The sequence below is a fragment of the Magnolia sinica genome, chromosome 1 (assembly GCF_029962835.1).
Source record: "Magnolia sinica isolate HGM2019 chromosome 1, MsV1, whole genome shotgun sequence".
Lineage (NCBI taxonomy): Eukaryota > Viridiplantae > Streptophyta > Magnoliopsida > Magnoliales > Magnoliaceae > Magnolia > Magnolia sinica.
This window is the reverse complement of record NC_080573.1, coordinates 114,842,785-114,861,547: the sequence shown is the minus strand read 5'-3', so window position 1 is coordinate 114,861,547 and position 18,763 is coordinate 114,842,785. Positions and strand designations below refer to the sequence as shown.

General features: G+C 42.3%; 1 protein-coding gene across 4 annotated transcripts in view; it reads right to left on the bottom strand.

Moving 5' to 3' along the window:
* The window catches only part of LOC131254869 (uncharacterized), a 134,945-nt gene that overhangs the window by 40,580 nt on the left and 75,602 nt on the right, over positions 1 to 18,763 (bottom strand). For 3 of the 4 annotated variants that reach the window (XM_058255573.1, XM_058255586.1, XM_058255580.1), the window contains 2 exons: positions 11,499 to 11,560; positions 440 to 508 (listed from right to left, as the gene is read on the bottom strand). In XM_058255573.1, the coding sequence (XP_058111556.1) occupies positions 440 to 508; positions 11,499 to 11,560 (131 nt within the window). The remainder of the gene's footprint in view (positions 1 to 439; positions 509 to 11,498; positions 11,561 to 18,763) is intronic. The other variant, XM_058255590.1, reaches the window with a different exon arrangement.

The window sequence follows — 18,763 nt, the reverse complement described above, 5'->3', positions numbered from 1 at the left end:
ATTTAACGATCAAAGAATCCACAAAATGTGCAGCAAAGACATTTGGTATGTGCTGCATTACAAGGATCTTTAATTAGTCTTTTATAGCATTCCAAACATGGAAAATTTATCCAATGAAGGTAGTCAAGTTATTAAGCAACAAGAGAAAAACCATGCAATGAGATTTGAGAAAGTAGAGTTCATCTACTTGTCTAGCTATTTGTTTTCCAAGATAAAAGTCAACCCAGCTTGTTCCTGTTTCTCTTCAACGGAAAAACCATATGCATTCATGCATGGACTGAGATGCTATTTAGCACTGACAAAAGAATTTAACTTCACAGAACATCCATTTTCTAACTGAGCAGATTGTCTATATCTCCATTTTACAAGAGGCATAAAGAATCAAATCTACTTTCACACAATTTATCTAAATGCAGAAAACGAAAGGCAACAAGCATACCATATCGGTCACAGTGATAAGCCAACATCAATCCGACATCCAACATCAGCTTCCCAAGAGCCTTGAATGCTACAAGTACAGTAGCAAATATTCAATAGATAAACTTGAGCAGTAAGTTATTCAAAGGGAACACCACAATGCTCTCTTTTACAAATGCAATACTTCCAAGTGAAGCGAATTCAATAAACATTGTTGAAATTCAACATTGTAACCCTTCTTTTGGAAGTTCAAATCAACACTTGTTCCTGTCAAAGTCAATTGATGATTTGATTCATCGATACCTTCACTGAAGGTGCTTTTTAATATACCAACAAAAGCATGTTGAATGTATAAAAATGTCTTATTGCACAGTCAGTCACAAAAGGATTTTACATGATGCCTTTGCGTTGGCACAGTTGGACATATCCAGATATTCTATTTCAAATTTTAAAATTGATTAGTGGTGCCATTAAAATGAAAACAACAACTAAATTTTATGGTGGCAACATTATAATAAAACTGCAATTAAATTTTTAGTAGTTTACACTCATAAGTGTTGGTCACTATCGACGTAGAGACAAAGGCCTGCTAGGTGTGGTAGAGCCTATGGGGTCAATTTTGGAGTCGCCATAATGTAGGGGCATTTTCACACCGGGCTCGAGTGGGGTAGCCTGTGGGATGTGGGGACACACTCGGGGTGGGCGGCCCGTGTGAGGCGGGTGACTCGTGTGAGGTGGTACCCATGTGATTTGGGGCCCACGAGGGGGGTTCGGCCGAGGTCCTAACCCATGAGATGTGGGGCCTGGGCTATGAGATAAAGGAATTGATTCGCTATGCTCTAACAGTTCGAGCTTTTAGAGCAATTGGTTAATTGTCCTGCATCAAATTGGTATCAGAGCAAGAGGTCTCGTGTTCGAGACTCCTCATCGGGGGTGATTAATGCAGGCGCATTTTCACACCAGGCTTGAGTGGGGTAGTCTGTGGGATGCAGGGATACACTCGAGGTGGGTGGCTCGTGAGAGGGGGGGCTCGTGTGAGGCGGTACCCATGTGATTTGGGGCCCATGAGGAGGGTTCGGCCGAAGTCCTAACCCATGAGATGTGGGGCTTGGGCTATGAGATAAAGGGATTGATTCACCATGCTCTAACAGTTCGAGCTTTTAGAGCAAGTAGTTAATTGTCCTGCATCAAATTGGTATCAGAGCAGGAGGTCTCGTGTTCGAGACTCCTCATCAGGGGTGATTAATGCGGGGGCATTTTCACACCGAGCTTGAGTGGGGTAGCTTGTGGGATGCGGGGACACACTCGGGGTGGGCGGCCCATGTGAGGCGGGTGGCTCACGGGAGGCGGTACCCATGTGATTTGGCGCCCACGAGGGGGGTTCGGCCGAAGTCCTAACCCATGAAATGTGGGGCTTGGGCTATGAGATAAAGGGATTGATTCACCATGCTCTAACAGTTCGAGCTTTTAGAGCAAGTGGTTAATTGTCCTACATCAAATTGGTATCAGAGCAGGAGGTCTCGTGTTTGAGACTCCTTATCGGGAGTGATTAATGCAGGGGTATTTTCACACCGGGCTCGAGTGGGGTAGCCTGTGGGATGTGGGGACACACTCGGGGTGGGCGGCCCATGTGAGGCGGGTGGTTCACGTGAGGTGTTACCCATGTGATTTGGAGCCCACGAGGGGGGTTCGGCCAAGGTCCTAACCCATGAGATGTGGGGCCTGGGCTATGAGATAAAGGGATTGATTCGCCATGCTTTAACAGTTCGAGCTTTTAGAGCAAGTGGTTAATTGTCCTGCATCAAATTGGTATCAGAGCAGAAGGTCTCGTGTTTAAGACTCCTCATCGAGGGTAATTAATGCAGAGGCATTTTCACACCGGGCTCGAGTGCGGTAGCTATCAGAGCAGGGAGGTCTCGTTTTCGAGACTCCTCATCGACGGTGATTAATGCAAGGGCATTTTCATACTGGGCTCGAGTGGGGTAGCCTGTGGGATGCGGGGACATACTCGGGGTGGGCGGCCTGTGTGAGGCGGGTGGCTCGTGTGAGGTGGTACCCATGTGATTTGGGGGCCACGAGGGGGGTTCGGCCAAGGTCCTAACCCATGAGATGTGGGGCCTGGGCTATGAGATAAAGGGATTGATTCGCCATGCTCTAACAGTTCGAGCTTTTAGAGCAAGTGGTTAATTGTCTTGCATCACACCACTAGCCTTTTCTTTGTATAATTCAAGGACAGCTAGAATCCTTGTTCGTTGCTAGGAAATTGAATTGTAAGAAACCCTTAGACTTTCAAGAAATACACTCCACAAAGTCTTTTCACTAAAATCCTAGGTAAGGACCGCAGTCTATACGAGAAGAATGAGAATCCGATGATTGGAATTTCAATGAATAGTTGAAGGCGTCCCCAAAAGTAAGACAAAATAAAGAAAACAAAACGAGAATGTTTGAGGATTAGTGAAAGAAGTTAGAGGGGTAGGGGAATGTAGTGGATTGACCTCTGCTGTTTTCTCTCAAGATGTTCACCAAGTTGAATTAGGCTTGGATTGAACTTGAGTTTGGGTAGCAACTTCTTGGTGGGGTGGAATAGATTTGTGAAGAAGGGTCTTATCTTGTAAATTGATCTTTAAAGGAATTAAGAGAGGTAAAAGAACAAGGGAATTCTTTCCCTCAAGAGGTTACGGAAGCCATCATGCACCACTCGTAAGAGTGGAGCTGCCCAAGCTCTTGAGATCTTCCCTTGCTCTCTCCATAGTATCTTCTCTCTTGCAGAATTTTAGCTAAATATGGCTAGAGGGAGGTGTAGGAATTCCTGGAGAAGCTTAGGGACTTGGGATATTCAAGAGGCAAGACCCCTCTCCTGTAGAAGAGATCTCTACGCATAGAGGAGAGGAGCGGCATTCTTGCAATTTGAAGGAAGGTTGAGGGTGCTCTAAGGGCCAGTTTGGGACGTTGAATTCGACTCGATTAGACGGGATGGAATTACATATAAGCCCATCATATCACCTGTCAGGAGTTGTCATGGATTTGCGGTTGACATGGATGTTAAGAAATCTTGTTTGGATGGCTGATGGGATTCAGCCATGGTCCTTCAAAAAGGATGTGGGAGTGTTTGGGAATGCAAGGATATATTGAGATTCAACGTTTTGCGGGCATGTTTGGTATACAGCTTGCAAGTAGTACCACACATTCCCATCCACTGAAACCAATTGCCCATTGCGTTTGGGATGCAGTTTGGCTAGTGATGTTGCCACTATGATGGGGACATCATGCGCACACGCGCAAGCACACCACCCCCTTACGCACGTACGTACGAAGGAGGGCCCCACTGTCGATTTGGCTTGATGATGACGTCCAGGGAGGGTCTCCTAGTTAGAAGAGGAAGTTTAGTTCAAAAGAGTGGGCCCGATAGTAAAGTAAAGCCCATCATGGGATCTCATGATCGTGGCTCACTAGTCGACTTGATCTCATATTTTAGGTCTTGCTTATTGATATTATTTAGAACATCATGAACGCTTTAGATTTCTTTGTTTGATTTTTATTTTAATTTACTTCATCGCCAAGTAATAGGTTGCGCACATGGTGCGAGTTTTGGGGTATAGGGTTTTCTTATAAATAGGCAGCCTTTGTAGTTATTTTGATTCATTGAAGATTAATAAGAATTCTGCGTTTTCCTACTCTCTAAGTTGTAAAGCCTAATTGGGTGCGAAGCCCTCCCTTCATTGAAGGGTTAACTACTGTGGTGCGAAGCCACATCTATCCCAATTTGCCCTTATTCATCGTCATCTCTACTACCCATCTTCTACCATCCCTTCTTCTCATCTCACCCTATCATTTACACTTCGAATCAATCATCTATTGCAGCAATTCTCCTTCCTAAGCAGAATTTCAGAATCTGGTCCTACAGGATGGCTGAAATTTCGGCGAAGCACCACGCACAAACCGTACATCAGATTGAGTTGAGATTTGAGGGTTTTGGAGTCCATCCCTGGCCAACCAGGGCCAAGGTGGCCCTTTTCTGAATAGTGGGCCCCACACACGTGCGGCCAGGATCACATGCACTTGCATCTGGGCCGTTGTTGTTGTCCACGCATGCGGTACTTCTCTGTTTCGTCTCTCTCCTCTCTTTCACTCCGCTTTCACCCAAAATCCTTAAACCTAACCCTAAATTACTCAAATCTCCAATTTTATGCCCCTTTTTTTTACCCTAGGGTTTCTCGAATTGAAATTTCTGAATCCCTTGGATTAGGGACTGATTACTATGCATGTGTGGATGATTATTTCTTATCTTTGAGAATCGTTTGGTTCATAATTTTTATTGATCCAGCCCTATCATGTGTAGGCCTAGACCCGCATAGATTCCCCTTAATTGAATGTTTAGACTTTCATGTGGGATATGGAATTTGTGTAATCGTTTCTGAACTAACGTGATCTTAAGCCTGAAATCTCGCATATCATATTTAATTTTCATGTCCTGCATCACACTAGCCAGGTAGCTAGTGGTCGGTGCTCTATGGGCCCCAAATCCTTAAATTGATTTACCCCACATAACATCAGGGAGGAGCTGTTTTCTGAGGGGATTTCAGAAGGCAATCGAATGAATTATACAGATCTACTCCAGATTTGGATTTTCATTTATGTAGTGGAACCCATCTTCTAGGTAGATTAGGTCTATACGAGTGCAACAAAGGGAAACCGATATAGTTCGATAACTTACCAAGACGAAAGAAAATCCTACCCTGCTCACCGATTGTGAGGAAGAACCACCTATCATCATCAACTCTCGCTCGATTGCCACCATATAGGATGGAATGCTGGACTATACAGTGCAAGTCAGACGGTACACGAGCTGTATCGTATCTTTAAGATGGACAACCTGTCCGTCACAGAGATTTTCAAACTGCAAATGGGATCGCAAATCCCACCCTATCTCTGAGGGATGGGTGAAGTCAGGCGCTGGTTTCAAGGTGGGATTCGCGAATCCCTTCGACACTGTGCAGTTTGCGGGGTGTCGAGCGTTGGTTACTAATCCAGCCATCCAAACATGCGGTGGACGGATTCTGGGATCCAATCCCACTTAAAACAGTCACTATCCATCGATTGCCTCGGACCAAACACGTTGTTAAAACCATCCCTAAACCCAATTGACCCTCAATTCCCTACAACTTATACTCGAACCACCCAATTAACCTCCAAGATCTTGCCACTTGTCAATGATACATAACTAGCCTATCCCTTTGGGCGTGTTTGGCCCAAGGTAATCAATGGAAGTAGACGGTTTTAAGTGGGATTGGATCCCGAAATCCGTCCATCGCATGTTTGGATGGCTGGATGAGTATCCAGTGCTCGACGCCTCGTAACTACCCCAATGTCAAAGGGATTCGCGAATCCCACCTTGAAACTGGCGTCTGACTTCACCCATCCCTCCGAGATAGGGTGGGATTAAGGATGGGATTTGCGATCCCATTTGCAGTTCGGAAATCTCTGTAATGGACGGGCTGTCCATCTTGAGGAGACGATACTAGGGGTGCACACAGGTTGGTTCGGTCCGGTTCTGGGGTGAAACCGGAACGGTTCTACGATTATGGGCTTATTTATTTATTTATTTTATTTTTTATAATCTAGCCCAATTGCATGTTTTTTTTATAATCCAAACCATGTCCATTCGTGTTGTGATCCATTTGATGAATGGGCTAGATATTGTGTAAGGTGTGCAAAAATACATTTATGGAAACAATCAAAGGGCGAGAGAGAGAACCAAGGAGTGAGAGAGAGAGAGAGAGAGAGAGAGAGAGAGAGAGAGAGAGCATCGGGCGGTGGCCACTGGGCCGACGGTGGACGAAAGGTGGCAGTCCTGTGAGAGAGAGAGAGAGAAGAATGGAGCGGGGGAAGCACAACAGCAGGGGCGGCGTGAAGAGAATGAAGAGTTAGGTTATATATATATATATATATATATATATATATATATATGGTCCGGTTCCACAATTCGGTTCCATGGTTCGGTTCTACAAGTGTTCCCATTATCGGTGAATTGTCGATAATTTCGGTGTCACCGGCTTAGCAACACCGAAACCCCCTTTTTTTGTTTCTCTTCTGATTTTCGAGACAATATCGGCGATATTTTGCCGAAAATGATGATTTGAATTTATCGCGATAAAATTGCCTACCTACTTATTCGGAATTGTAGCCAACTACCTCTTCTTGCGAATTAAATCGACAAATATCAGGAGTTTTAACTGGTTATTGACGCAATTATCAACATACGATTCTTTGCAAAAAATAAAATAAAATCAGGAAAAAGAAAAAACTAACAGCCTAGATATCGATAATCCAACTTCGGATCTTACTTGGGGAGTCGATTTCGGCAAGTCCATGTTTATAGGAAAGAGTTGTTATGGAAGGGTGCTTATGGTGTTGGGGTTTTGAAAGAGGGCCTTCGTTTGAGGGGTTTTTGTTTCTAACTTTACTTTTAAGTATAGTTTAAAATGTGAGTTTTGTACCATTAATAATAGTGCTTCACCACCACTTTACATAAAAAAAAAAAAAAAAACTTCCAATTAACTTAACTTTTAAGTTATGCTTTAAAGTGTAAGTTTTCCACCATTAATAAGAACGGTTCACCGTCACTTAGCATAGAAACTTAACAATCAACTTATCTTTTAAGTTATTTCAAACTATGAGTTTTACACCATTTACTTAGAATGTGTCACCACCATTTTACAAGAAAATTTTACATTTCAAAGAAAACCTTATATAAAAAAAAGATACAAGGTAGATGGGATTGAATGGTTGGATAAATGGACGGGATGGATGGATGTTTGAATGGGAAGATGGGATGGATGGATATTTGGATGATTGAATGGGATGGATGGATGTTTGAATGGGAAGATGGGATGGATGGATATTTGGATGATTGAATGGGATGGATGGATGGATGGTTGGATGGTTGGATAGATAGTAGGATGGATGGTTGGATGGATAATAAGATGGATGGTTGGATGGATAGTGGGATGGGTGGTTGGATGGATAGATGAGATGGATGGATGGATGGTTGTTTGGATGATTGAATGGGATGGATGGATGGGATGGGATGGTTGGATGATTGGATGGATGGATAGATGGGATGGATGATTGGATGGATGGATTGATGTTTGGATGATTGGATGGGATGGTTACATGGATGGATGGATGTTTGGATGATTGGATGGGATTGATATGTGGATGAGATCATTGGATGGTTGGACGGATGGATGGGTGGATGGATGGATGGATGGGATGGTTGGATGATTGGCTGGGAGGGATGGATGGATGGTTGATTGGATGGGATGGGATGGATAGATGGGATGAATGGATGGGATGGTTGGATGGATGGACGGTTGGATGGATAGACAGAAAGGATGGATGCATATTTGGATGATTGGATGGGATGGTTGGATGGTTAGATGGATGGATGGATTGTTGGATCATCATGCATGATGCATGTGTGTTGTGTTTATATGCTTATTTATGCATTGATGTATAATGTTTGGATGATTGTAAATGTTTGTTTGCTTGTCAATTGGTTTAATGAGATTTATTATTAAAGTGATTTCTTATGCAAACGTGTTTTAGGCCCCCATTAAATGGAAACGTATTATGTATGCATTTTTTTTTTTTACAAATTTTGTATTCCTAAATATACAAATATGTGTATTTAAACATCTCCTGAAGTTTCATTGAAAAATTCCACCATTTTCTCCATGTTTTCCCATGTTTCTCCCACATTTCTTGCTATCGGCGATATTATCGGCAATAACAATATTATTTCTTTATCCCCAACCGGCGAAACTTCTAGCGATAACGACAACTCGAACACTGGTTCTACATAACCCCAAATAGAGAACCGAACCGAACTAATCGGTTCTTTGATTTTCGGAATCGGAACCGGTGCACTTTAGAACCGGACCAAACTCTACGGTTTGGTCGGTTCCAATCAGCTTTACCAGTTCTACCAGTTCCATGTGCACCCCTAGACGACACAACTTGTGTACCATCTAAATTGCACTTTACAGTTCGACGTTCCATCCTATATAGTGGCAATCGGGCAAGAGTAGATGATGATAGGCTGTTCTTCCTCACAATTAGCGAGCAGGGTAGGATTTTCTTTAGTCTCAGTAAGTAATCGAACTATATCGGTTTCTCCTTCTTGCACTCATGTAGACCTAATCTACCTGGAAGATGGGTTCCACTGTGTAAATGAAAACCCAAATCTAGAGTAGATCCGTATGATTCATCTGATTGCCTTCTGAAATCCCCTCAGAAAACAGCTCCTCCCTGATGTTATGTGGGGTAAGTCGATGTATAGATTTGGGGCCCACAGAGCACTGACCACTAGCCACCTGGCTAGTGGTAGCATCACAAGCCAAACTGCATCCCAGACGCGATGGGCAATTGGTTTCGAGGGATGGGAATGTGTGATACCACTAGCTAGTTGTATACCAAACACGCCCACGCCTGCAAAATGTTGTATCTCAATATATCCTTGCATTCCCAAACACTCCCACATCCTTTTCGATGGACCATGGCTAAATCCCATAAGCCATCCAAACAAGACTTCTTGACATCCATGTCAACTATAAATCCACGAAACCCCTGACAGGTGATATGATGGGCTTATATGTAATTCCATCCCATCTAATCTAGTCAAATTCAACATCCCAAACTGGCCCTAAGAGGTTTCTAGAGGCAAGGAAATGAATGGTTGGGATTTAAGACACTTTGGAAAATCACATGGCTTGAAAGAGGGGCAGTTTTGGGATTTCACTGAGTTAGTTAAGAGAGATAGTTTTGTAAAAAAGATAGTAGCTTAGAGTCAAACTAAGGGTCTTAAGGATATTTTGGTGAAAAGTGGGTCAAAAGTTCAAAGTATGTGGAATTTGTGCATCACCTTCTCATTCATTGTTGCCTAGAGAGGGAAGTTTGGAGCAGTGTCTTGCTGAAACTTGGCGTCTCCTAGGCAATGCCAAGTTCTATCGCCGATTTATATCGATCATGGCACTCAAGAGGGCTGGGGAACAAGGAATTTCCTAGTTGGAGAGAGCCTATGCTGGCAGTTATGTGGTCTCTTTGGGGCGAGAGGAATGACCACTGCTTCTGAATAGGAGTCACTCGGCTCTGGGGGTTATCTGTAAAGTTCATCAGTTCATTAGGGATTGGGTACTTTAACAAGGTTGGTTGCATTTCCTCCTTGTTTTCCTTTTCTGTTTGGTAGTATTTTTCTTTTCTTTTCTTTTCCTCTTTTTTTTTTTTTTTTTTTTTGGTTGGTGCTTTGGGCTGAATAAGTTCAGCATCTTAAAAAAAAAAAAAGTTAAAAGGAAAATGGAAACTGGGTTTAGATTTCCTTGCAAAGACAAGATGATAATTTCAGACATTGTTCTCTGTAAAAAGTCTGTCACGCAATTTCAGTTTTTTAATACCAACTTGGTAATCCAGTGTCGGATTTGGGTGATCTATAGCTTGTTGTAAACGGAACTTGTTGAACTTGCTAATGGTTTTGGTTTTAGGGACAAATTCAGAATGGTTAGGGAGATGTCGGGTCCACAAGTTGGGTCAAATTCCGATTCTGTAACTGTCAACTGATCTTGCACACGGTCCGGTATTTCAATCATAAATTCGTGCTCGTGGATTGGATTGTCCTGAAATTAGGCTCGTTGGAAAGGTAACTTGATGGGCTTCAATATGGATTTATGGATCATGGGGTTTGAATTCCATAAGATTAAGAAATTGGGGATCAGAGTGGGTCCTGAATCTAGCCTTGGACATGGAAAAGTGTCCGGGCCCCTTTTCTTTTAAGATACGGAAAAAGTTTTTCTGCATCCAATGAATTTTCATTAAAAAAAAAATGCCCACCCTTGGCGTAGGTTGGGCCCCACAACATCCTTGGTTCACCCACAGGTCCCATTCCTTAGGCTTCCAGGGTTTGGGTGAGCTTTTGGGCTATGGTTGGGCTTGAATTGGGTCTAGGCCGCTTTGGCTGGGTGTGGATTTTGGCTTGGGCTTGAAGATGGGCTTCATACTCAGTGAAAATTCTGCAAACCCTTCAGTTGACCAATGCAAGACTCTCTCTCTCTCTCTCTCTCTCTCTCTCTCTCTCTCTCTCTCTCTCTCCATGATGCATGGGTTAATTAGCCTGCCTAAGTACTCTGTTGAGTGGCGTGTCTACAGTCACCATATTGGGAGAAGCATAATACAAGAAAAAAGCTTCACTATTTCTCTAGGATCATGTACGATGAGAGTGAACGTTACACTATTGGATTGTGAAAAACGAGAATTTTAGAGTGTTGGATCAGCGAAAGTGGAAGTAGCTTACAAATTTTGAATATTTTTCTTCAATAACAAAAATCGACTCTGAAGGTCCCAACATTTCTAGGAACCATTCACTGATTTTTATTGTCATTCATAAGTGTTCGATTATTTGGAAAGGTCATGGTCAACCAGTTCATACAACTTGGAATCCCATCAAACTTTGTAAAGGACTAAATAGTTATTTCTGTCTAGGCATGGGAAAGGGAATGCAAGCTGCTTTTATATATTATTAAACCCTTGTTGCATTGAACACCTATGACTCTTTCTTTTGTGGGAAAAACTCTGTGACAATCAGGCAGGAGGCTTCCCCAATATTCCCCCATCATTGATTAATCTCACTAATCCTCCTCAAGTTGTGCACGTCAGATATGACAAATCATGTGAACGGAACGGGGTCTGTGTTGGATATGGCTCATCTGTAGTAATTAAACATTACAGAGATCCTGAATTTAAGGAGCTCTGATTTAGTGACTCATTTTTCTTACACTGTCAATTTGTACACACACTGAAATAATATGACCTTTCACTACCCAATAAATTCAAAATATCATTTATTATGGGCAAGACTGTAGCAATAAGAAAATGTCCACTCCATGTGGTGCATGTCTTCAAAATACATCTTACTATATCCAAAAAAGGAGTCAACCTCTAAGTCCTCAGCATATGGTGATAAATTAAAGGATTAAAACAAACGTCTATGATTTGCAGATAAGAATTTATAATCTGAGGTTTTCACATACCCTCTTCAAGTTTAGGCAAAGCATTGCTAGGCCATATATTTGGCCTACAAGATGATGGATACCTAGAAGAAAACCAAATATTCTCATTAATCAAGTGAAGAATCATTTATGTACAATGCAATCTAGAGTTTTTATACCTCAGCACAATTAGATCAATTACCACAAAGTAAAAAAGCAATAGTGTCATTCATCTTTTGCCAAAAAAAAAGTAACATGAAAATGTTACAAGCATATGATGGAATCCTTAAATAAGCAACAAGTTGATATTGTGCTAGAGGAGAGTGAGTTTTCTATCATTCCTTAAATGGTGGGAGTCATCCACCATGCACATGGCTTTGGGCCATGCTTGGGCCTCGCATGCATGGCCCGAACAATGTTCAGGTTGGACTTGGGCTCAACTTATACCTATAAAAATATTCAGATTAAGTTTGCAAAGTAGTCTAAATAAACTAAAAAGAATCTTAAAATCAAAATTGTGCGCTATAAACATGATAGACAAGTTTCTGTGTAGCTGAGACTCAAACTAGAGAATCTGTTGGTCCATAGTCAGAAATCTCATTCTCAGCAATTTCTCAGGAAGAAATTTCTCGAGATATCTTCAAATTTCTTGGGATATATTCAAGAAGATCTGGCTGATTTTTTATTTTTTATTTTTTATTTTTTAAGTAACAAATAAAGCAAAATGGAAAACATAAATAGATGTCAAAAAGAAAATGAGCAGGTGAACAAAACTTTTGTCACGCCCCAAACTCGGGAACTGGGCATACCCCACTCGGCTCCCAGCTCACATACACCAGATTCCAATCCTGGGATCCTACGAGGAGTATTTTCAGGGTGAATTTTTTGTTGTAAAGGAGCATAACCACAAGAGTACTCAAGTCACAAAACATAATCACTACATATCCAATAATATAGTCTTTGAGTATAATGTTGAAAAGGAAATACATGATATAACAAAATTCCAAAAGATCAGGCACATGCTCTTGCCCCAATGCTGTTGTGGTCTAGCATAACTTGCATGTAAACAACGTGCATAAGCTTACTATGAAGCTTAGAGAGTGCATGCGTGTGTGCGCAGTACATGTGCCAAGCATACAAAAATCAGAGTAAGCGGAAATGATGGAGGGCTAAACTGGCAAGTCCATAAATGTTATCAGCCATACCTAGGCTATGCGATGAGAAGGCCTACATGGCCAAATGTCATATGTTAAAGATGCAATGCAATGTGCCAATCCTCCACTAGTCCACATGTCAGAACAGTTCTCAATTGAATCATCATTGGACTCTAGTACACTTCCGACGCTGGCTGCCGCCCATTGTGCAAGACCAAGCGAGTGCAAAAGACCTCACTATCCGCCTTGTTAGTGGTACACAAAAACCACCCGGTCCGTCGATAGCGAACTCATTTCACGATCTGGTCAAACTCAACTTAGCATATATACCTCTGCACCCGGGCGGGTAAGGTCAAACCCCCTTTCAACCAACCCCGACACAATGGGAGATGCGGCCTACCAGTATCCAGCCATCGTGTGCTCATGAATCCACTTGAACTAGACGTTGGATCATTCTACTGGTACCACAGGGTTTAGGGACTTTCACCCATGGACGACTGTGACGCCCTGTAATCTCAAATAGTTTTCGATGTCCATCATCTGCCAGCCACAACAATGCTATGAGACCACCTCCCTGGTGTCTCTAGGGAGTAGATGTACATGTCACACATAATGTACAATGCATGAATCACACTATCCAAGGCATGCATCAAACCTGCGCATACCGCGTGAATCATGCGAGGTGACCTTGTCTCATATAGAGTCCCCTAAGTGTCTCAAGCCGAACCGCATATACTATGAACGATCGTCATCCACAACATGCATACAAATGATGTGTATGGGCATATAATTGGGCATGATATCCATTACACTAAGCATGTGATCAGACATATCATGATATAATCGGCCTTAATTTGGCACATCATACATAGAGAGTGGGAACCGAACAACAGGCCTCGTTAGAAATATAGATGTCTATGTGGTGTGGCCCACGTTAGACTAACATCAGCTCCCCATGTAGCCTGTATTAGGAGTGCACATCGAACCGGTAGAACCGGATCGAAACTGATCAAATGGTCCGGTTCTAGAGTGCACCGGTTCCGGTTCTAAAAATCGAAGAACCGTTTAGATCAGTTCGGTTCCAATTTAGGGGTATGTAGAACCGAAACCGAATTGAACCATGAACCAAACTTACATTTAAAAAATAAAATAAAATAAAATAATTTTTTTTAAAAAAAAACAAAACCATAAGTCTACCCGACCCTACTGCATGCATGCGATTGCCCTCTCTCATCTCTGTCCCCCAAGGTATTCTGTAACGGTAATGGTGGCCGTAACGGCCACCACCGTTACCTTTACGATACGGGTCGTAATGGCTGTTACGGCCCCCGTAATGGTTGTTACGGTCTCTTTTTTTATTGAAAAAAATTCTGAAAAACCTGTATTTGCCTCGTAATATTGATTAAAAAGTATGGAAAACTTGCATCTGCCTTATAACAGACAATTACGAGGCTGTTATGGCCTTTATAGGGGATGTAACGTGCCCTTAATGGTAATTACGAGTCATTTTTTTCCATAACAGCTATTATAGCCATTACGACCCCATAATGTGTAATAGTTGCCACCGTTACCTTTACATAACGGCCTTTACGGCCCCGTAATGGCCTTTACGGCACACCATGTTGTCCCCAGTTCTCTCTCTTTTTCTCTCGCCGCTCCTCTCTATCTCTCTACTCCTCTCTCGTCGACCCCCAATCCTCTCTCTCTCACTGCTCCCCTCTCTCTCTCTCCGATCTTCTCTCTCGCTGCTCCTCTATCTCTTGCTGATCCCCTCTCTCCACACACCACAGAACCGGTTTTCACGGTCCGGTTCCAGTTCCGAAAATCCTAGAACCGTATGAAACAGTTCGGTTCCGGTTTCACCCCAAAATCGGATCGAACCGACCCATGTGCACCCCTAGCCTGTATATGAAAATCTAGTAACTAGATATAAGGCATGGCCCACTGATGATATCCCAAAATGATCAGATTATCATTGGCATTAGTATAATTACTCTAATAAGATGATTTGCATCGTTTGAACATTGCCGATGTAATCAACGGTTACAAACCGTTGGTTAGTCACTAGGATGTGATCTTGTGCTTGTGGCCCATCTAAGTCTTGGGATCTCATCAATTCAGGCAAAGTATATGCCTCAACGGATTTATTGTAACCATAGTTTCAACATTACATAGGTACACTAATTAGTGATTTTAAATTGATTTACTAATTAATTCCAAATCATGTAGATACACATCGCTATTAACTTAGTATTACAAGGACTCTGAATCCAGGATGCCAAACATAACCAAAATCTAATGGATCCCAAATCCAGGGATTTCCAAGTCCAAGGGATTTCTACCCCAATTCCTTGTGGTGCATCCCACCCGAGCTATGGATCAGCCCAAACTTTTGGGACCATGATCTAACATGACCTGAGAAAAGGATGGGTAGTGTGGATGACACGTAAACATCAAGGTGGGTCCCACGCTGCCAAAATGGGCAACCCTCCTTGCCCATTGATTCCATTGGTGCATTCCGCCTAAGATTTGGATCACCCTCATTTTTGGGCCTATGGCCTTACATGATCTATCAAAACGGATAACATATACATCATGGATGGTCCCACGAGTGGGCCCCACTCCACGCCAATGGTTGGCTGTTCGCCCACCCATTGGGCGCTAGTGTGTGTGTGTGTATAAAATGCCACTAGCACCCAATATATATATGTATTGATTTGGTCACACCATCAAAGAGGGCCCACTTGGATAATCTACTTCGTTCACCGCGTAGGCCAAATTGAGCGGGGTCAATGGGCTGTGATTTGGACAAACAGAGACTTCACGGTGGGCCTTGGAAGTTTTCAACAGTAGGAATTTGTTTCCCTCAGTGCGGTCCACTTGAGACTCGGATCTGTCTCATTTTTCGTCCCATGGCCCAAAATGATCTGGACAAGTCGGTGGAAGGCTCAAATTAAATATATACATCAAGATGTGTCTCGCTTGTGAGACCCATACTTGGCCAAGATGGGTTAACGCCCAGCATGCATGGCTACTTTTTGTATTATTATATATGTATATATGTATATATGTGTGTGTGTGTGTGTGTGTGTGTGTGTATATATATATATATATATATATATATATATATATATAATATTTGATAACTATCAAGGTGGGCTGCATGTGGATGATCTACTCCGTCCACCGTCTTGGCTAGCTCAAACGAGTAGAGAATGATTTGATGATAATAATGTGAAGAAGGAGAAGATTGAGAGAGAAGGAGAAGAGTTTGAGAAAGATGTTGTGTTAGGCTTGCTTGCCTTAACACACAATATTTTATTATAATAGAGCATATAGTACATCGCAGGAGAAGAGAAAAGTATGCACATGCACTTACACCAAAAGGGCCACTAACCACATACACAATACACTAGCATTCTCTATACTCCCCCTCAAGTTGGAGCATAGATGTTGATCATGCCCAACTTGTCACGAACACGATGAAGAGCATCTCGACTCAAGGACTTTGTAAGAACATCAGCAAGTTGAACCCCATATCGAACAAAAGGAGTGACGATTTCCTTAGAAGCTACTTTCTCCCGAATAAAGTGATAGTCGACCTCAATATGTTTGGTTCGCTCGTGAAAAACCAGGTTACGAGCAATATGGATGGCCGCTTGGTTGTCACAGTGAAGAGAAACATGATCCGAAAGAGGATAGCCAAGTTTTTCAAGAAGGTTGCGAAGCCACACGAGCTCACATGTCGCATGAGCCATGGCACGATATTCTGCTTTAGCCGAGGACAGGGCAACAACCGGTTACTTTTTGCTCTTCCATGTTATAAGATTGCCATGTAGGAAAGTACAGAAGCTGGATGTAGAGTGGCAATCATAAGTACTACCTACACAATCAGCATCGGAATAGCCAGAAAGATGAAGATGGGCCATGCAACTGAAAGCAGACACTAAGATCTGGGGCTGATTTTAGATATCGAAGTATGCGATAGACAGCCGTGAGATGGGAAGTACGGGGAGCTTGCATAAATTGGCTATCAATGCCCACTGCAAATGAGAGATCTGCGTGAGTAATAGTCAGGCAAATAAGTCGGCCTACAAGTCGTCGATACATCTCGGGATTAGTAAGGAGAGCACCATCATTTGGTCGAAGCTTCTGCGAAGTATCCATGGGAGTGGTAGCAGGCTTGCACCCTAACATGCCAGTCTCTATGAGAATATCAAGTGCATATTTTCGTTGTGACAAGACCAATCTAGATGATGAGCGACCAACTTCAATTTCGAGGAAGTAGCAAAGAGGACCAAAATCCTTGATCTCAAACTTATTCTTCAAAAATTCTTTAATCACCTTCATTCCAATAGAATCACTATAGGACAGAACAATATCATCCACATAGACAATGAGAATCATGATGCCCGTCGATCGACAACATATAAAGAGAGAATGATCGGCATGACTAGGATCGAAGCCGAACTCCAAGAGAGCCTGACTGAATTTTTCAAACCATGCACGTGGGGATTGTTTGAGTCTGTAAAGAGCCTTCTTCAACAGACATACAAGCCCAGGGTTGTGAGAAGCAATAAAGCCAAGAGGTTGATGAATGTAAACTTCCTCTGCAAGGTCCCCATGGAGAAATGCATTCTTAACATCAATTTGAAATAAGGGCTACGATAAATTAACGGCCAAGAAAATCACAACGCGAATCAAATTAAGCTTAGCCACCGAAGAGAATGTCTCGAAGTAATCCACATCATGAGTCTGTCTGTAACCCTTAGCAATAAGACGGGCTTTACAGCGATCAATGGAGCCGTTTGGAAGAAACTCGATTGTATAAACCCATCGACATCAAACAGGTTTATGACCTAAAGGAAGTGGCAAAAGGTCCCAAGTATGATTCTTTTCAAGAGCAGACATTTCTTCTATCATTGCCTTCGTCTAGTCAGGACTTTGAAGAGCATGTGAGAGAGACTGAGGAATAGTTTGTGATGAAAGGGAAGCTGCAAACGACTGAAAAGATGGTGAAAGATGATCATGTGAAACGAAATTACTAATGGGGTGTTGAGTACAAGATCGTGACCCTTTGCGCAAGGCAATGGGGAGATCTAAACTCGAGGTAGGAGAGTCACCTGAGCCAACATCCAAAGCAGAAGGGTGGATGGCTGAGCATGTGAAGATTTATCTCGACGATGATACACCCGCAGAGGCTTAGGCTCACCCAAATCACCAACAGGATGCTGAATGGAGGGGAAAAGAGTTTACCCATGATCACTAGTGGAAAGAGGAAGAGGATAAGAGTCGTACTCCCCCTGAATTGCAAGAGGATCATAAAGGGATCGGCCTAGAGCTAAGAAAAAAGAAATATCCTCAAAGAAGGTTACATCGGCAGAGATATATTTCTCGTGAGTTAATGGGCCAAAACATTTATACCCTTTCTGACTCTGAGTATACCCTAAAAAGACACATTTAATTGCCTTGAGGCTAAGTTTATCATTACTTCCAACCAAAATTTGAACAAAGCATGTGCAACCAAAAACTTTAGGTGGTAGAGGAAATGGATTATCATGAGGATACAATATAGTAAATGAAGATTTATAAGACAGGATACATGATGGTATACGATTAATAAGAAAAGTAGCAGTTAGAAGAGCGTCACCCCAAAAAATGTTTAAGTAGATGCATACCAAGCAGAAGGGTGCGAGCAACTTCAAGAAGATGATGATTCTTTTGTTCTGCAATACCATTTTATTGAGGTGTGTGAGCACACGACGTCCTAGACAAAATACCATGTTCTTGCACGAAGGACAGAAAGGCAGTAGACATGTATTCCCCCCATTATCAAAATGGAGGGTTTTGATGGAACATTGAAATTGAGTGCACACTTCATGATAAAACATTTTAAATGCATCAAACACTTCACTTTTAGATTTCAAAAGATAAATCCAAGTTATGCATAAATAATCTTCAATAAAGGTAATAAAATATCTAAATCTAAAAGTGGAGGTAACCGGAACTGGTCCCCAGACATCCGAGTGAACCAGAACAAAAGGTTGAGATTTCCTCCCAAAAGAGCTAGGAGGAAATGTAGCACGATGATGTTTAGACAATTCATAAATATCACAGCATAACGGTTTAGTGACAGATGAGGAAAATAAAATT